The sequence below is a fragment of the Gorilla gorilla genome, chromosome 1, assembly GCF_029281585.2.
Source record: "Gorilla gorilla gorilla isolate KB3781 chromosome 1, NHGRI_mGorGor1-v2.1_pri, whole genome shotgun sequence".
NCBI classification, from domain to species: domain Eukaryota; kingdom Metazoa; phylum Chordata; class Mammalia; order Primates; family Hominidae; genus Gorilla; species Gorilla gorilla.
The window spans coordinates 132,564,050-132,585,613 of NC_073224.2; the positions used below are offsets into that span (position 1 = coordinate 132,564,050).

Sequence of the window (21,564 nt, forward strand, 5' to 3'; positions counted from 1 at the left end):
CTTTTTGAGAACTGCCTGGAATTCCTGAGGAGGGGCAATAAGAGCCCTGCCCCTGGGTCCCCTCCTCTGGAAGAGGTCTCTTATTGGCTGTTCTTCTTCACGTTCCCTAACCCGGGTTGGTTATTGGTACATCTAATTTAATTAACAGAGCTTTGTTCAAAAGTATCTTTTATGTGCAAAAATTCATCTAGGAGCTTTCTACAGCTACATAGAAGCTTGTTGCCTGGAAGCTTATTTAGTAAATAAGAAAACATATGCTCAGATAACCAGAAAAAAATAGTATGTGCAGAGAAAAAACAGTGACATAAAGCAATCTAAGTAGAAGGAGAACTTCATTTAACAGGAGGAGAATTAGAAAAAATGTCCTACAGGATGTGCACTCTGAATCTTCCTCAGGGCAGGTAGAGTTTATTAAAACAAAACAAAATAGGAGGGAATGAGCATTTTAGGTGAAAGTAATAGAGTAAAGAGTGGGCAAAGGTATGAAGTTAGGGAAATGTAGAGAATAAGGCTGGTGACTTTTCATAGTATGGTTCCTTTGTGGGTACCTAAAGGATTCTGTAGAGTCTGCCCAATGGCCAGAACTACATGCTTTAATCTACCTGACAAAACTTTATCTGAGTAAGAAAACCAAATCTGTAAGATACCCAAGTTCAACAGTTTAAGACCCATTCCATGAATCTCTATAAAAATGTTAAATGTGATATTATCACTACTATTATTAGAATTTAATGAATAGTACACATTTCTGTGGGGACATTAACTATTTATGGGTCTTGTTTAAAAACTAATTTATTAATTTAGAAAGGAAATGATAAATAATTGTATAAGAAATCATATTCAGCTAAACATGCAATAGTATAAATTTATTTCAAATGATAACTGGATACTTTAAATGTTTTATCAGCATTAAAATGTTTTATGATGTAGAAAATGGCTAATAATAACTTGATTCTTTTAAGACTTCTAGTACTCTTCTGAGACTTTGATAAAGCTGTCATCTCTGGCCATAATATATTTGAGAATATAAAATAAGAAACAGATCTTTGAAAGTGATTTGAAAAACATGAGAGTACTATATAAATGCAAAGTATTTCAAATATGACTCTTAAACTGCTATATTATTTTCTGGTGTTCTGTTAATTTCCTACTTTTTAATACCTGGTCTTTCCACACAGGCACAGAACCTATTAAGATACAGCTTGAGCTGCATTATCCTACTAAGTTTCTGAAGGGATGATATTAATAGTTTAATAATTATTTGATTCTTCAAATCACTGACCTCCCATGACCTCCCATTTCTTCTTATATAGTATCCATAGTCCAATCCTTATAATCACTTCCTTTTATATACTCCCTTGGCCTTCCACCCTCCAATTATAAGGAAATCTTGATCCCGGTTAAAAGTTGATGCTGGTTAAATTCAACTCTCCAGGAGGTCCTAGCCAGAGCTATCAGGCAAGAGAAAGAAATAAAAGGCATTCAAATCGGAAAAGAGGAAATCAAATTATCTCTGTTTGCTGACAACATGATCATATACCTAGAAAAGCCTAAAGATCCTGTAGGAGAATCCTAGACTGATTGCCGACTTCAGCAAAGTCTCAGGATACAAAATCAATGTACAAAAATCAGTAGCATTTCTATACACCAATAATATTCAAGCTGCAAACCAAATTAAAAACTCAATCCCATTTACATGCCCCCAAAAATAAAACAAAATACTAGGAATACAGCTAACAGAAGAGATGAAACATCTCTACAAGGAGAACTATAAAACACTGATAGGAGAAATTGTAGACAATAAAAATTAATGAAAAAATTTCCCATGTTCATGGGTTGAAAGAATTAATATTGTTAAAATCACCCATTACTCAAAGCAATCTAAAATTCAGTGCAATTCCTATCAAATTTCCAATGTCATTTTTCACAGAATCAGAAAAACCAATCCTGAAGTTCATTTGGAACCCCACCCCCCAAAAAAAGCCCAAATAGCCAAAGCCAAAGCATTTCTAAGCAAAAGGAACAAATCCAGAGGCATCACATTTCCTGACTTCAAATTATACTACAAGGCTATAGTAACTGAAACATCATGGTACTGGTACAAAAATAGACACATAGATCAATGGAAGAGAATAGAGAATCCAACAATAAAGCCACATACCCTACAACCTCTGACCTTCCATAAAGTGGACAAAACTAAGCAATGGGGAAAAGCACCCTATTCAATAAACAGTGCTGAGAAAACTGGCTCGCAATATGCAGAAAAATGAAACTGAACCTCTATCTCACCCTATACAAATATTAACTCAAGATGGATTAAGGACCTACATATAAGACCTGAAACCATAGAAATCCTGGAAGAAAACCTGGGAGAAACTCTTTTGCACATCAGCCTGGGCAAAGAATTTATAATGAAGACCGAAAAAACAAATACAACAAAAACAAAAATAATAAAATGGGACTTAAACTAAAAAGCTTCTGCATAGCAAAATAAATAATCAACAGAATAAACAGACAACCTACAGAATGGGAGAAGTATTTAGAAATTATGCCTCTAAAGACCAATGTTTAAAATCTACAAGGAACTCAAATAACTCAACAAGAATAAAACAAACAACCCCATTAAAAACTGGGACAGGCATGAACGGACATTTCTCAAAAGAAGACATACAAGTAGCCAACAAACACATGAAAAAATTCTCAGTATCACTAATCAACAGAGAAATGTAAATTAAAATCACACTAACGTGCCATCTTACACCAGTCAAAATGACTGTAATTAAAAAGTCAAAAAGCAAGAGATGCTGGCATGGATGTAGAGAAAAAGGAATACTCATATACTGTTGGTGGGAATGTAAATAAGATCAAGCTCCGTGGAAAACAGTATGGAGATATCTCAAAGAACTAAAAATAGAACTGCCATTTGACCCAGCAATTCTACTACTGGGTATCTACCCAAAGGAACATAAATCATTATATAAAAAAGACAACTACAGTAATATGTTTATTGCAGCACTATGTATGATAGCAAAGTCATGAAACCATCCTAAGTGTCCACCAATGGTTGATTAAATAAAGAAAATGTGCATATACATGATGAAATACTATGCAGACATAAGAAAGAATTAAATCATGTCATTTGCAGCAACATGGATGGAGCTGCAGGCCATTATCCTAAGTGAACTAACAGAGAAGCAGAGAATCAAATATTGCATGTTCTTATGTATAAGTGGGGGTTAAATAAAGGGTACATACGGACATAAAGATGGAGAAAATAGACTGTGAGCACTCTAAAATGGGGGACGTTTGAGGGTTGAAAAATTACCTACTGGTAATTACTAAATCCAATATTTAGGTGATAAGTATACTGGAAGCCCAATCCCCGGCCACTATGCATGTAATATCCATGAAACACACAAGCACACGTACCCCCTGAATCTAATTTTTTTTTAAATTCAACTTTTCATCTCTTCATGCTCATATCCCAGTAGCTAAATGTGACTAGTTTTTCTCCAGCCATTTAGAAACAAGTCTCATTTGAAGTTCATGACCATAAACCTCAATGGGGTCCCCTGATCTGCCTGGTAATCCTTCCTGAAGCAGGGGCTTCTGGGCCACCACACTCTCTTGATTCTTCTTCTTCCTTACCCATCATTGCTTTTTTCTCTCTTTTGCTTTTTGTCCTCATCTCTTCAAATGTCTCAAGGTTTAATCCTTGGACCCTTTGTTCTCTACATTCACTCTAGATGATTTTTACCCAACACCCTGGTCTATATGCAGGCCATTCCAAAATAGTTATTTCCAGGGTGGACTGACTCCCCAATTAATTAGTGAGACTCCCTTCAGAGTCCTCCATTGTGTGCCACTGCCTTCCAAGAATTTCCACTTGGACGTTTTATAAACATTTCAACTTTAACTTGTTCAAAGCTGAGCTCTTGGGTTGCCTTCCTAAACTTGCTACTCACCCAGGCTGCCCCATCTCACTACATGACTATTCCATTCCTCCAACTGCTTAGCCTACACCTCTCACCATCTCTACCACCTTTTCCTCAGATGCATCATCAGCCCTTACTTGGATTACTGCCATCATCCCCAAACTGTTCTTCTGGCCTCAACCCTTGTGATAATGTCATCTCCACACAGCAGAAAGAGTGACTCTTTCAAAACTTTAGTGAGGTCATGACATGCCTCTGCTCATAATTCTAATGGCTTCACATCTTATTCAGAATAAAAGAGGACTTCATTCATTCTCTAGTGACCTGGCCCCTGTCCTCCCTGGGGGCTCATTGCTAGCACTCTCCTCCTAATTCATGGCACAGTGCCTCCATGTTGCCCTTCAAACACACCAAGCACTTCCCAGGGCCTTTGCACTTGCTGGTCTGGAACACCCCCAGACATCTCCATTATTTGTTTCCCCACTTCTTTTTAAAATATCTTCTCAAAGAAAATTCTCTGACCATTTAATCTGAGATAATAGCCCCCACCCACATTCCCTAATCCCTCAATTTCCTAATCTTGTTTATATTTTTTCATAGAATTTATAATATTCAAAAAGTATATGCAAAAATAATTTCTCCCTCTCTGAGTGTAAATATTCAAGGGCAGACTGTGTCTGTTTTGTGCACAATTATAACTACAGAACTTAAGATATTGCCTGGCATACACTAAGCACTGAAAAAATATTGTCAAATGAATGAATGAATGATGATCCTGAGACCCCTTCCTTTGGGGAACAGAGGAAGATAGAGAAAAGTTATGTTTAAATTCATTCCTTCATCGTTTGAATTCCTGAAGAGAATCTGGCTATATCCTATATATTAAGGAGTTTAGAAAAACAATAGCCACAGAACAAGCTACAGCTGAGTTAGTGATTATTTTAGCTGAGAGTTCACTACATGTCTATTAACAGATCAGCTTAGGCAGAGAAAAAGCAGGTTTCTGAAAATTGCTGTGGTTTTATATAGTTTTTAATGTCAAACTGCATTTCAGACAACTTTTATTAATGTTGTATAAGCAAAGCTAAAGGGGGTCTTTAGCTGTATGTATACACAATGTGGCATGGCAACCATTGGCAACACATATTTATTGAGAACTACCCTGTACCACGTACAGCCATCATGTACCAGAAGACAAAGGGAATGCGATCCAGGCCTTCAGAGTCTAGTGTGGGGTTTCTCAACCTTGGCACGATTGCCATTTTGGGCCAAATAATTTTGTTGTATGGGGCTGTCCTGTGCATTGTAGGCTTTTCAGATGCATCCCTGGGCCCTCTACGGACTAGATGACTAGATGTGTTAGCAATCCCCAAACTGTGACAAACAAAAATTTCTCCAGACATTGCCAAATGTCCCCTGGGGGGCAAAATCCACCCACATCCCCATTGAGTACTATTGTTCTAGTGGGAAGATAGAAAAAATACTATATATGTGTAATATATATGATATATTGAAACATAGAAGGCAGTTGTAATAAAGTACTTAGTACTTAGACAGTTAAGAGCAATGAAGGCTAGAGGTGTTTTACAAGGGGAAGGGTTCAAAGTTGACTTTCTAGATAAGGAAAGGACCAAGTCCCCTCTAAGGTTTAAAAGGTTCCTTTTGACTGACACTGGCTGGGGAAGACCTGGGCAGTTAAGATTTCCAGGAAATCAAGAGGTTGGACACAGAGAATGAAAGAAAAAGAATGTTACTAAGAGGAGGGGATTCAATTTCTCCTTTGCATCCTCGTTCTTACTGTTCCCCATGTTGCCTATAATTACATTAGTAAATTGTCTCTGTAAATATAACATAAAATACAATGAATGTGGCACAATTAGAACAGGTAGATTTTTTTTTTTTGGCCAAATGAGGAAAGCTAATTCAAATCCAGAGCTGATTAAAATTCACTTTAGACATTCAAAAAGAAAGAATTTGAGAAAAAGACCTCAAAGGTGAAGGAATTGGAACTCTAAGAAGAATTTTCCCTTCACTGCATTAAATGGAGTGATTCTGGGAATTAAGAGGCTCTAGCATTTTCTTTGCCTTTTCCCCACCCACCACCCTGTCTTGCATCCTTATGTAGCTGTTGAAGCTCTTCCACACATATCATTTGACGATGATGTGAATTTGTCTCTGGTAAGTCTACCTCATTGGGTAGCTTCTCCCTGCCCCCAGGAATGTGTCTGGACCTCACTGGTGCTGTGTCCTCAAGAAACTAGAGATGCAGGTTCAAATTCCAGGTTCAGAGTCCTCTTATATATCCAGCATGCTTGACATGACAGAAAAGAGATGAACTTTGCATGTGCTTTTTCCTTCCTTTCTCCTTCACCTCCTTTGTTTCTTTCCATATGGCATCCCTATGGTGGCTTCAGTGACTGCCTATATGACACACCACATACCCAAATTGATTTGCTACCCTCTGAGCCTGCATCTGCTCTTCTCATACAGGACTTATTTCCCAAAATTTCAAACCTAATTGGGTTCCCCTCAACCCAAATTGGCATCTTCTATGTTCCACGGTTAAAAGCACATTTGAGAAAATTTTGACATATGGTTTAAATACTCTTGGTTTCCCTTTTCCCATTTCCTGACCAGTTTCCACTTTTTCTCTATATGCCACGGAAGGACAAATTCAACATTGATTAAAATCTAGGAAATGACTAAATTCAATAAGGAATAGGAAAACATTATGGTCATTTTCACCAAATGGGTCAAACTAAGTTCAGATTTTATTAATAAATGCATTTCTTTGTAAGAGGTGTTTTATGAAAAAACAAAAAACAAAACTAAAACGTGACATATGCCCAACAGTCAAGGGTGGAAAACAAGACACACCTGTTACACAGGACATTTAAAGAAAAAATGGTGAAATAAAAACAGAAGTCTTCACGTTTCCTGAAAAATCTTCATTCTGTGAATGACAGATGCTAGCTGGAATGGGCCATTCATGAGTCACAGATGAGATGCTGCTCACTTTCATTTAAACAAAGTAATATAACTATTATTTTTGGATCCTAAGCAACACTTAATCCAGTGCAGATCTTCACTTGTGTTTTTCAAAGTTATTCGAAACAATTTTTTGGAAGCATAAATTCCAAAGTGTTTCATTTGTCACAAAGTGAAATGGGCACCATACATGGAACCTGCCTTTCTGGTCTCATGAAAAGCATCCTTGAAACTCACTATAAGTGGGTTTCCTTATTTTCAATGCAAGTGAGTATCCATGATAGTGATCTAATATTCATGTTCTAAACAGGAACCTCAACCATTGTAATTCTTATTCACACATGAATCTTTCAGAAAACAAATGTAACATTTTTAATTGCAGTCAAGTTTCTGAGTGAAGCATTTTTTTTTTCTTACAGATGATTCTCAGTACTATTCGATGCATTGATTGATATTAGTCAACATGCCTCACCAATAAGCTGATGGGTACACTTCACAGATATTCCAGATTCATACAGTGCAATGTTTCACAACACATAACACCATGAAATCACTGTATGAATCCAAGAATTCCTACCTCTCTTGTGGTTTGCAACTTGAACAGAAGAAACTGTTGACAAAGCTAATTTGGGAGCAACTGGATAGGTTTAAAAGAATGAACAGTAAATTAGAAACAATAGTGAAACGTTCAAACTGTAATAACTTATCACCAACCCACTTGAAAAGTAGCCCTAAATTAAGAGACTATTTGTTTATGTTGTTTCTGGGAGTTTGTTTCAATCACAAAGTAAGGCTTGTATTTGGCTGAAAATGGTTCAACATTGTCAGTAATACAATTTAGAAGTTTTCTTTTCAGAGGGAAAAATCATTACCATTTAAATCAAGAATCCAGTGAAGCAAGGATTGTTCCCATAACAATATGGATAGTAGGATCCCCTACTGTCAATCTTTTAAAGTAGGAGTTGTGTTGTCAGTTGACATTATCATTGCCTGGGTTCACCATGACATTCTGTGTCATGATAAACTATTTGACATATACACCATTTAGACTATTTTTGTTGAACTAATTAGGCATCCTAGAACATAAGTCAGTCCCAATAGTCAGCCATTCAGCAGCATTTGGGCCTATCTCAGAGTCACCTTGAACACGTATACCTTTAAGAGTTGTAGTCTTCTCAGCATTTGTTACCTTTTTGATGATATCAGCTTGTTAATGGCAGAGATTTCTCTCTATGTTTGCCTGCCATTTCTTTTCCAATTATTCATGAAGAGTTGCTTGTGAAAACAGCCAAAACAGAACAGAGCCTGATGTTCTTTGCAGATGCTGACAAGATAAATTATGGCTGCATAGAACTGGCCTCTGCTACAAAGTGCACCTTTCGCTAAAATTTCAAAATTTAAGCACTTTGCTCAACTGTGCTGCTTCTCAACAGATTCATTTGAACTCATTATCCACATTCTAAGAAAGTGCAACTGGTATTACATAATGATATTTCTGAAAGTGTTTTGTCCTGTGACTCTCACAGACAGCACAGCAAAATAATTAAATGGGCCTATTTCAGGTTTTGAACAATGATGCATAATCTTGTTCAGCTCAAAACTCACTGTGGAGAAGTGTTGTCTTAGAGCCTGTGTTGTATAATTTGTGAACTATGAAATTCAATAGGAAATACTGAGTGACATTTCACTGAAGATGCTGTCATTGAACTTGCCAAGGAATAAAGCCACTAAACCTCTTCTGAATCCTCCTAGAATTATACTAATAGGGGTGAGCTTGATCTGTATTTCTTCTTTCATATATGTATGCAGAAACTTGAAAAAATTCATTTGGAGCAGATGATTAAGATAATTCTATTTGCTAGCAATATATGTATCTAGGACAGTCTAGATTTCATCACTCTGATCAAGGACTGAAAATGCAGCCCTTCCAATTTGACTCCTCAACAAATTACTAATATATTTTGTTTTGCTTAGCAGCTATTTCCTGGTTCCTCCTTTTGCTCATTTCCTTTTCCATCTGTATTCATTAGAGTTTAAAAGGAACATCCTGTATATAGCTAAGGAAGGTGGAAGCCAAAGATGTGCCTTTTTTTTTTTTTGAAGAAGGAAGAAGGCAAAATAATACAATACTATATTAAAATAAATTCCTATTTATACATGACCATATATATCTATAGGCTAGATGTTAATATAAATTTAACATTACACTGCAGCTTATGAAGTTTATTGCTCAGCCTTTAAAAGTTCTCTTTCTTCCTGCGTAATCACATTTCTGTCTATCAGTGTTGTTTTCTTTTTTCTTTTTTTTTTCTTTTTCTTCTTTGACATTAGGAGTCAGAAAATAATTACTGCTCTAAGGACAGAAAGAGAACAGATTGCTCTAAATGCTGGAACACATGAATGTTAATTGATAAAGAAGATAAAAGGAAAAGTTCCAACAAGGAAAATTTACTGTGATGTGAAAGACAGAGAGAGAGAGAGAGAGAGAGAGAGAGAGAGAGAGAGAGAGAGAGAGAGGAGGGAGGAGGTAGCGGGGAGAGGGAGAGAGGAGACAGGGAGTGAGAAAGGGTGTGTGAGAGAGGCTAAAGGGAGGGAGGAAGAGAGGAAAAAGGAGGAAGGGAAAGAGACAGATTGCTCCAAATTTTTGCAAGTCAATATGGAGCAATAGTCAGAGAAAACAGATCTGTTAGGTGTCACAATACTACCTCTATGTATTTACCCAGACCCTCAGTACAACTGAGGTACCAGTTGGTTGACTTAAAAATAAGAGGAAGACATTGAAAGGATGCCTGTGCCACTCACACATTTTTAAGTCTTATTTGTCCTCCACACTGTGGTGGTAACAGAAGTCTAGGCTTCTCCTGGGACTGACTGACCTTCAGTGTAATCTGGTAAAGGGCTTTTTAACTTCCATGCCATCTAATTTTCCCCTTCATCTTTCACTCTAACATTTTTGGGACACTCTTCATATTAGAAAAAAAGATTGAATTATGATTCTTTCCAAGACATAACATTCATGATAATGCTCTTATTTTGTGCTAAAAATGGCATATAGGATTTTCCCCCAAACATGTGGGATTTTATGTCCGTAGGAATTTTACATGCTCCTACCTTGTTTTGGGTTAGAAACCTCAAGGGAAGAAATATTCGGCCATATCCTATTAAACTTTGGAGGATCTGCACGCATCAGGAAAAATCAGGGTATGTTATTTTCAGCTATAATGTCATTTGGTCTAAACAGAAAATTATATGGATAAAGACACAAACCACACATCTGCTCTTTAACTTGGCCGTGATGCACTTAAACAAAACATGACTCCCACATCAAACAAGAGCAAGCAATTGAGGACTCCCAAAACATTGAATGGACATTAAATATATAGCTACTTCCCTACCAAAGCTACAGATTTACTTTTAAAATAAGGTAGAGTGTTCTTACACACACACAAAAATACAAATAAGGACTTCAGCAATCCAAACCATTATGTAAAGCTGGTGCCTGAAACTAGAAGATAACACTAAAGAAATAATTTCTCAGTTGAGGATTCCATTCTCCTCAATTTATATTTACAGATATGAACTGGTTGCATTCATCTTTCATGATAGATTCTTCGGGGTATGTTTTAAGTGTGAGCCATTATCTCTGAAAAGGAGTGGATATATTTCCTATTTTTATATGTGTAGTTTCTCAGAAAAGGAAAGAGGGATAACTGGTGGTTTCGGCTTATGGAGAAAAGTCCAAGATGCTTCCAGTTGTATTTAAGGTTTGTATGTATGGGTGTGTATGTGTTTTCATGATGCCTTTACCTCAAAATATGTTCCTAGAGTTATTGGTTTCAATGCAGAAATAAATAAAAGCATTAATTAATTTAAGAATTGGTATTATTTATATCTTGGTATTATTTGTGTCTTCCAGTTATGGAAGGCAGAACAGCCAGGCTAGGATTTAATGTTTTTAAACTATTTTTGTGAAGGTGCATGGGCATGACTATTAAAGCAGCTATTTTATGATGAAAATCCTACCATCTATTGAGTCCAGTCTCAAAACCACATCTCTTGTGTTGTCCTTTGGTACCACCCAGGTCCATAAGGACGGCTCTTGGCTCTAAATTTCTGTAACCTGTTACTTCCAGTGTTCTTGTTTTCTCACCGATATGTGGACAGGCCTGAGTTTTAATATTGCCAGTTAAAATTGTATAGGTCAATTTCTCATCTCTCTAATTGGATTGGATCTCTTTGAAGAAGGGCAAAGCCTTGCAGAGGGCTTCAGTAAATATCTGATAATTGAGAAATAGATATCAAGTGGCTATGCTACTGTAAACAGGTATTATCATGTTGTTTCCTCCATAATTAGATTATAGCGCATTCTTCCAAGACAAGAGACTTGCACTATCACTTTGCTTTTTTAAATATTTGTTAGAAAAGCTGACCTGATAGAGCCAACAGAAATGTTGCTCTGTTTTGCTCTGTTCTCATATATATATCCACAAAGGCAAAGGCAATCTTGATGATATCTATGAAAATTTATGAATGAAGAAAGAATGTAATAATTTTCCACATCTGTACTCAGGTGTTATTAAATAAGTACATATTTGGTAACATGTAGGCAAAATATGAAAGTCAATTGACTGAATGTTGCTTTTCACTTGAGCATTTTGGTGATGGGTAGATATTGCATGGTAGATATTGAATTAATAGGACAAGCCTACTTGATCTGTGATGATCAGCTTTGAAAAACTATAAATTTGTGTTTTGAGGAAATTAATATTGTCTGTATTCCCAGAAATTATTTTATTTAATAAAGCTTTCAAATTATTGGTGTGGTTTTACATAAAAATGTATTTGTATTATTAGTATCAGATTAAGACAATCTTAGTTTGGTGAACTAGCTTTCTCCATCTTTTTCTGTGCAGAAACAAATATAGGTCTTAAGTGGGGGTGATGTTTGCAAGCTTAATGTTAAGTAGTGACTTGTTTGTCTTGATGAAATGCAAGTACTGGTATGATTTATTATTTTGTTATTGAGCTTTGCCAAGAAATTTAAGTAAAGATAATAATTTTTTATTAAATCAATTTTAGAAATGAGTTCTGAAAAATAACGCTATAAATTAAACTTTATTTCATATACTAATATTTTAAATATTTGTCTGTGCCTGTATTTTAGTGTAACTCCTTTCTTAGTGTTTTATGATTTTTTTCCCCCAGGATGCCGAGGTTCCAGTTTATGGATCTTCGTATATGTATTTAAAAAATTAATGTAGGCCATTCTACTTTCAAATTGCTGAGACTTGTTGAACTGTATGGACTTATCAAGATAGACACCTCACTTACAATCTGTTCCTACTGAGAATATAATTGTCTTCTGTATTGTGTATCTAAAATATTTTCTTGGGTGGGGGAAGCCTTTGTGTTTGCCTAGGAATGTAATTCGACTTTTTTTTTTCAAATAATTTTCATTATGTAGAATGCCTAACTTCGTTAAACTACTAAAACTCAGAACCACCAGCAGCCATCATATGAAAATCCGGATCAAATCCATACATATCTCCAGTGGGACAAAATTTTATGTGCTCTGCCTTCCTTGGGAGGAAAAATGTCATCCTGTAAAAATGGATATTGAAATTTGTGGCCTGTAAACTCCTATAGTGTGTTACTGACTGCACATATACGTTTTAACATTTGGCCATCATGAGACTTTTTAAGTTAATATCTCATCTTAATTTTTTAAATGTATTTTGTTTCATAATTGCAAGGCCAAGTAAGAAAACAACTTAAAATTAGCCAATTACTCTCTGAGTAATTTTACTCTTTATTCTAATACTTAGCATGTAGTAAATGCTCAAAAAATATTACTAACATTTAATTCCCAGAAGTAAATTAAGCATATTAGAAGCTACTTTAATAGTATGTCTGAGAGCAATTCTATCTTATCACATCCAAGTCCAGTGAAAGTTTTTGTAGGACATGAAGCTTCTGAGAATTCTTAGTGAGAAAAATTCTCAGCAATGGAAACGAATTATAATACATCAACGATATTTGTATTGCTTCTTTGTATGAACTGTTGTAGAATGTATTAATTTCATTTTTTTTCACAAATCAACTAGGGAAAATCTTTGGGTCAATATGAATGTCTCAGAGTGGTGTTTTGTTACAAGGCAAAGGACACTGGGATTCAGAAGATGAGAGGTCTGATCCCCGTTCCGCCACTGAGGAGCTATCTGGCTGTTAATTTCTCTGGATTTTACTTCCCTTTTCTGTAAAACAGGAATGCCAGATAAGAGATTTCTAAGGTTTCTCTCAGCTGACAATTTCCATCACTCCAGTGGTTTTCTCATGGCCTAGCAGCATCATAGTAAAGTTCATGGAAGGGTGATGCCTGTATATATGAGGCATATGCCATTTGGAGAATCTAGTGGATTAAGAATTCCTTGTGTGATGAGGAAATTATCCCTACATGCCTTGACTATGGACCTTTTGACTGTTGGTGAAACCCAAACTGAATTGAGAAATTATTATAAGGGTGAGGGGAAGGGTCACGATATGCTTGTAAATGACAAATCATTCAAGAATAGCTTTTTATGGAAATCACTTCTTCTTAACGATGCTGGTTCCATACCTTTGTTAAAATTGACTGAATTTGTCTTGAGGATCTCCCTGATCAGGCTCCAAAGACTATGTCTACGTATGTAGTATGGAGACCAAAAATCATTTATTCCACAACTGCCTCCTTTAAAAAATAAAATATCTGAAATGCCTTTCAGTTGCTATTATTAGTCTGAATTTTCAGATTGTATCTGTGGGAAGCCTAGAAAATAATCTATTTAGGATAAATTTATTTAAGATATGGTGCATGTAAATAGAGCTCAGGCTGGGTTAAAAGTCCAGTTCCGCCACTTGGACAATTCCTTAACTTTTTTGTGCCTAGCTTTTCTCATCTGCAAAATGGAATAGATAATAACACTGTCTGCTACTCATTGTTGTCAAGACAGAATGAGTTAATATTTGCTTGGCATCATAGTGAGCATTCAGTAAATGTTAGCGCATTCTATTTGCGGTTGCTGTTGTAAACAAAACTCAGATTGCTGTACTATAAACAGTTACTGACTCGAAGTAGGAAAATAATGTCTTCCCCTATTTTTTTCCGTATTAATTGTTCTTAAACCAAGTGATCTGATAAGTTAAAAAGATCTCTTAAGATATAGCTTACTTTAGAGAATAATCCAATTCTAGGGCCTCTATCAATTACTATTATTCAGAAAGCAATACAAATTATTTTGTAATACTGTGGACAATATTTGATTTTTAACCTTTAATCTGAAAATAGTAATTCCTAAATTTCTTTTGGTTTAGAACCACATCAGCTTAGAATATGAATCAAATAGGTAGTTTCTCCACTTTTTTTAAGAACCCACCCCCAAACTGTTACATGACAATTTAGTGGTCGCACTTGAAATCAATTTTCATGAATGAGAAAAATTGAGATTTTGGTTATAAAAATTGGACCCTGGAAGGAAATGTTTTGCTCTTCTGCACCCAAGGAAAGCTCACTGCATTGTAAGTTGAAGAAAACTATGATAGAATTGCTAAACCTGACTGTCTAGTGCTGACGTCCCAGTGAGTCAAGCTGCAAAGCAAGCTTGAAACAGAAAACTAAAGACAGTTTATTAACATCAAGAAAGCTTTAGAGGTAGAATTGCTTTAGAATATTAAGTTGTCTTCTATCACACATGGCATTTACTGAGCAGCTTTCAAGTCATTTTGTGGATGGCCTTTAAGAACATTTTAAAATGTAACTTTCCCATCAAGGAAAAAGTTTTCTGATTTTTTTCCTATTATTGTCTACCGTGTAATATCTCATATTTTAGTTTAATTTAATGAGAAGGTCAATTCTAATGTCATGGTAGAATGAAAAAAGTCCTGGTTTGGAAATTGGACATTGAGCTGGAATTCTGGCTCTGTCATTATTTAGATGCTTTAGGGAATTCATTTAAGACTTGGCTGCCTGGTCAGAAAATGATGAGGTGGATGAGTTGCTTTTTTATTAAGTTTCCTAACAACACTAATGCTTACATAATTTTTGGTTCTAAAATATGGCAACCTGTGAGAAACAGGGTACCACGATGATATGATGTGCCACTGCTGTGAGGATGTTAGTGAACCTTACTTAAAGATTCTTCTTCCCTGGCATATGAGGAAACTATCTGGTGGAGATAAAATTACAAGGTCCCTTTGGGTTTATACAGTCACTGCTGTCATTCCTCAGGAAATCTGGAAATAGCATTTTTTTAATTGAAAAAAATTTTTAAGCACACACTGCACTTGGGATGGAAATAGCATTATTGATGCCCAGAAAGAAATCCACAGGACCATCCTGGCTAATACGGTGAGACCCCGTCTCTACTAAAAATCCAAAAACAAAATTAGCCGTGTGTGGTGGCAGGAGCCTGTAGTCCCAGCTATTTGGGAGGCTGAGGTGGGAGAATGGCGTGAACCCAGGAGGTGGAGCTTGCAGTAAGCTGAGACTGCGTCACTGCACTCCAGCCTGGGTGACAGAGTGAGACTCCATCTCAGAAAAAAAAAAAAAAAAAAGAAAAAAAATGAACAAAACAAAACAAAAAACAGAAAAGAAAAGAAAAGAAAAGAAATCCACAGGAAACTCCAAAGTTCTACAGGAGAAATCCCCAGAGCCTTGGAGGTAATCTTACCATCTTCGCAGCAACTACCTACTATCAGAAACACACCATCATTAAACAGATGGGGAAAACAGAGTTTAGTGTGATATTGGCAGGGTTCTCCTTGAGATGGCATATCGAATTTTATTTTGTTATAAGCAACTATCCTGATGAAGAAAAATTTTTGGTTTACTGTCGCAGAGTAGGCATAAGCATGCTTCACAATTTGCGTAGCTAATTTCACAAACTGTTCCATGTTCTACAAAATATCTGACATCTATACATTTTCCCTCTTCCTCAATATATTGAGGATGTTTGGTGGTAGAGGAATAGTATATTTTAAAAGGGGGAGGTCACAGTCCTCCATCTCTGTCCTCAGACACCATGCTTGTAAGTTCTCCAGCTGACAACACAATAAGGAATCCGAAAATGAACTCTGATTTTTCTCCAGGACTCTACAGTTCCCTGCATAGAAATGGGTCGATTAGGGATCAACAGGTCTTCTAAGGCACAGTGTAATGGATTGGAAAAAGTCTAGGGTAGGAGGCAATTAATCTACAATTTTTCTTTTCTAATCTCTTCCACTTGGTATAATGTTATGAGTGTAGCCTTTGCAGCCAGATAGGCATTCCTGGTTGTACTGCACTGGGCAAGTTATGTGGCCACGCTAAACCTCAGATTCACCATTTGTAAAATAGAATTCTGTAGACATATGGGAATACCTCCCTACAATAACTTTTCCTAGGCAGTGGCATGGTTAGTTGGACAGCTCTCCAATGATAGTCCAAGAAGACTTCAATTGATAGCCACATCCTTGAAGTAACTGGCACAGTACAGGAATTCATAGTTAACATGTCTAAAGTCTCATCAAATAAAACCTTTTGGAGATCTTGGCAAGTTTTTGCTTAAGCTACAAATTTCCTGACCCCACAGAGATAACTGGCAAAGGCAGAGATATCAGCTCACACTTAAAAAAAAAAAAAGTGGCTTGACATTGTAAAGTCACCTGGGAAAATGCTAATACATGATAAAGTTAATTTGCTCAAGGCGGGCAATTGCTGTCAATAAAGATTGGTAAACTTATTGGATTTTAAAAAGACATTTAAGTAGGAGATTATTTCAGCTCCTCCATTGGAATATTCGATTTGTTCTTCAGGATTAAAGAGGCAGCTATATCCTAATGTTCATTCAATTTTAGGATAACCACAAGATTTCATGAATGTGAAATGCCATTTACACAAATATGAAATGGTTCTGTGATGAGGATACTGGGTACATGATAGTCCCAAAGGCATTTCACCTGGGACCTTAGCTTTCCTTCTAGAACATCAGCAAACAGTTCAAAATTAATGTAGCACACCATGCAATTTGCCTATCGCTACACTAGTCTGATAATTTTGTCCTCATTACATAAAACCTAATTAGTTAAAGGGCAATTCAAATGAAACTTTTATTTGGGGGATTTAGAAGTATTAAAGCAAAGGGGAAAAAAATCCAAACAAACACTGCAGCTCTCTGTATAACATGAATGCGATTATTAATAACCCTTGGGTGGGAAAATGATTAACCTTGTTATTTTCTTGACTATCCAGGTTTCTACAATAAATCAAGACTGCACAGAAATATTTGGATGCTGTATGGAAAACAACTTTTACCAGGTCTCCAACTGGCATAAAATGTTTTCAAGTACGAAAACATCTCTGGGCTTCCTCAACAGGCTGACAGATCCCTGCAGGTAGCACTTCCCTTGTTTAATGGTCTTGCCAATTACATCAAATTAGAGATGAATTTTTAACTCTGTGATGAAGACACTGCTTATTATAAGATAAAACAGGACAATTAGCTATTTCCCGTAAGTGAACTGTTGTCTTAAATTGAATAAGTTAGGGGTGGGGGACAGGAGAGGAATAGCCGAACACCTTCCTCAGTATTCTATGCTTCATATAACATCATGCCAGTCATTCGAAAGTAATTTAAGGAAATAATCTAGAGTCAGGTTCACAAAATGTTTACATCTCTCTTCTTTTGCTTGTATTATTTAAAAAATTCTATTTATTTCAAAACTCCAAGAGTTCGAAATGGTCTTCCTTGATGTGATCTTTGTTTTGTGGATAGCTTAACTTTAACCTCTGACTCATCTGTCATTCAGTTTTGTAAGAAGTGATAATCACCCACACAAATGTATTTGCACATTAGGCCAATTCTTGCTGGTCTAATTATGCTTTTTATAATATAATGTTTAACATAATTTGTGTAATCATTTGCTTTTCAGGACCAAAGATCATATGATATATATTAGAAGGTAATGATCAGTTTATCACTTGAACAAAAACACCCACACCAAGCCAACTATTACTTTGGATTATCAGCAGCAACAAATATTCACTTGGATTAAATCACGAATTTTATTTATAAGTGCATAATACACTTTATTAAAAAATGCAATCTGAAGGAATTCCTACCACATCAGGTAAAGTGAAAACATAGATAATAAGGCTGAAAGGCTACAGATTTATTTTGGGATTCATTAATTGCTGACAATATCACCAGCATTTTTTCAGCCATGGCCAAAGCAGATCAGAATGACTGAGTTCTAAGTCAAGTATCCTTAGGATTATGGGAAACCTATTTGTTAATAGATAGACAACAGCAGGTACGAATGACCTTAATGGGAAATTTGTTTCAAAAACATTTTTAGCAGATGATCGGAAAGGATGACCACTCTATCCATGCATTTGAACCTTAATACAGGCGTTGGCATTTTGAGATCTATACTGAAATTTATTGGGGCTCCAAAACCTTTAATCACTGTGTATACAGAATATGTATGTAAACTGATGGTTATATACATCAATAATCTACATCGATAATATACATCATTTATTTTCCTTGGGCTATGCTGTGATAATCGGGGTCTCAGGGGTGTTACATCTGCTATAATGGTATCTTTCTATATAGTTAGTGGAATTATAGTCATTGATTCCTTCTTTGGGGTAATGCAAAAAGCACTGGCAAACACCCATAACTTAGCTAAATATCCAAACAGCTTCCTTTTCTCTGGCTTGCACCTTGAAAACCCCATTCCCGTGCCCTCTGGAACAGGCAGTGTCGTCTACGTGTGAATTCTTGCCCTTTGGAGAGGAAAGGAATCCACGAGTGCACACAAAAAGCAACTTACAAGCCCACAAAGAAGGAACTTTCGAATGCCATTAAAGCAGCCTAGAAGATACAATCACGTTTGATGGTTTTACTGTAACTCTTTACCTTAAAAGCCAGGCAACAGGTAAGCTAGTCATGTGTGATGTTGGGTGACCTCTGGAAGCTCTTACATCCTGTTTGCTGGAAATCTGAGAAAATACCCATTGCATTCTAAGCGGAACAGCCAGAGGCATATTAAAGGGAGAGTCCAAAATATCACTTTTAGTCAGAGGGTTTTATTAGGAGTAAATTTTCCTAGGTTCTTGATAATAAAGGTTAATATATTTTTTTCAAAGGCACAACGAAGCATCCTTTCAGGTCACCACTGATTTCAAAACAAAACAAAACAAAACAGAAATTTCCTGATTTGGTGTGTAAAAGGTCAACATCTGCTGATGCTCAGATATGGGGAATGTGGTGGAGGCGGCCGAATGGGATGTCGAGTGAGCAGTACAGTTAGAGGGGCCATGCAACATACAACTGACACTCCAAACAGAAAGACACCCCAACGCCAAAGAACTACTTTTCCATCCATCCATTTCTGAAACTTCTGACAGGCCAGATCACTATAGCAGCCTCAATAATCTGTGTCAGCTTGCTTCTACTTGCTTCCCTGTTGCACTAAAATGCACGTGCAAATGCAATTGTCAAGGCCTGAAAGGAGCACATTGTGGGGTATATATACAGTTAGGCAAATGCCAAGGGGGATACTAAAGCAGAAAAATTAGACTATTAGAGCTGAAGGTTTTCATTTGCAAGTTTATAACACTGATGCTGTTTCAACAAGATCACAAAGAGGATGCTGTAGCATTAGGCTGGTATCTCTAAATGGATGTGAACACTACTTCTATTTACAAAGTGGCAAATTTTCATGGCATTTACCACATCTAGCGCTTAACAAATCAGTGTCCAGGCCTATTCACAAGCTCAAGTAAACTGGGTTGATTTATAAATTGGGACACCTGACATTTATAAGAAGCAGGAAGTTGCTTTATCCAAATTATCAGAGTATTGCTTTTTAGATGGATGCTGGGAATTGCAATCATTCAATGGCTATTTACACTGCGATCACCCTGCCTGGCACAGCACCTATGACACAAGCCTGTGAGGAGGTGACACTACAGTGAAAATTCTCTCCGCTTACCATGCGTAATCTTGCTTCCTCGGTAATTTATTTGTAATCAGTTACTTAGTAGTTGTTCAAAGATTTTAGCCATTAGAGATAAAGGGTGCAATGTATAAAAAAAAAATTTAAAATTTTGCTCTGTAAAGTTACTGGGCATTTTCTTAATGCGAATTTCAGGCTTGGCATGAGGGCATCATTATTTTACACATGAAGCGGGAGCTACACCTGGTTCTCCCATGATAGCTGGAAGAAAGTTCTTTGTAGTGATACCAGAGAAGTGTTCTATAGATGGTTGAAGAGGGGTTTCTCTTCAATTGCTTAGATTCATACTAACAGATTTATTAAAGGAATTTCTAGTACTCTCACTCCCAAATACTGCACATATTTTTTATACTCTTTCTATATCAAACTCAAAGCTAAGTAGTCAAGAAGACATAGATCATCGTATTTTAGGAGGGAGAAATGAATGTACAGATTCTCTTTTTCCTTTATCTCTCCAGAGAGACTACTGATCACAAATTTGCCTGTTTCAGGCCTTCACAAAACATAGAATTTAATGCATTAACAAAATTCCCTCCCCTTGGTATCATGGACTTTTTCTTGGGTTCTGATGCATATACCCAAGGCATTCATTGGCTTTCGTTTTCTGCTTTTTAAAATTATGTCAGACATCCAAATCCAGTCTAAGAGAGAGAGTTCAATTTGTTTGTTGGTTGCTAAGTATGGATAAATAGGACTACTTATATTTTTCCTGAATGATGATGATTATCTAAGGAATTGCACCTGAGTCAAGGTAGCCCTCACTGGTTAAGAGTAGTCAGAAAAGTCATAGCACTGCCATGTTCATGGAGTTATGCACAAATAATCATTTTATCTGTGTTCTCGCCAGATCTGTGCAGAAAACCAACACAAAAATGCAATTCACAAAGAAAATACCCTATTACATCAGAAATGGACACTGGGAAAATAGATCTGAGGAGGTGAACAACATAGCAAAGCTAGCCTAGACTTGGTTTGGTGGTTTTTTTTGTTTTTGTTTTTACTTACTACCAATACTGGAAATACTGGGGATACCTGGAGAAAAAGAAAACAATAAAGAAAAGCTGTTAGCTATTTATTAGTACATAACATCTTTAACTTAATATAAAAATCTTAGAAACTTGACACTTGATAACATTCAGACTATTAGGAAATTAGCATACACACAAAATACATGTGTACATATATATGCATATACACATTATACACACACACACACACACACACACACAATTTCCAGCAATTGAAACCATTTTGTTTCATTCTAGAACTCCTGGGTTCATCAGAGTTGGGAAGTTAATACTCATTTCGGCATCTGGTCCAAGTAAGCTTTTGACATCCAACATTTTGTGTTTCCCTATAAGGTTAATGAACATTTGTATGTGGTTCAAACTAGATATTAAACCAGGCTTAAGTTATGGGTACAGAGTACCAAATATACATTCTATGGACCTGTGCAAATGTATTCATATATGCAATAGACCTTTTAAAATGTGTTATGAGATGCATGTGTTAGCTGTTGAAAATCACTTGGCATTTTATTTGATTAATTTCATATAACCATCATTTTTATTCTTTTACTTGTCAGATATGTGGATTAAACTCT

General features: G+C 36.2%; 1 protein-coding gene across 16 annotated transcripts in view; it reads right to left on the reverse strand.

Moving 5' to 3' along the window:
* Window positions 1-21,564, reverse strand: part of NTNG1 (netrin G1) — a 342,410-nt gene that overhangs the window by 53,189 nt on the left and 267,657 nt on the right. For 9 of the 16 annotated variants that reach the window (XM_063696478.1, XM_063696447.1, XM_063696457.1 and 6 more), the window contains exon 5: window positions 20,967-20,993. In XM_063696478.1, the coding sequence (XP_063552548.1) occupies window positions 20,967-20,993 (27 nt within the window). Of the gene's footprint in view, window positions 1-7,500; window positions 7,561-10,034; window positions 10,101-20,966; window positions 20,994-21,564 lie in introns of all 16 variants that reach the window. The other 7 variants (XM_063696472.1, XM_063696454.1, XM_019038784.4 and 4 more) reach the window with 2 other exon arrangements.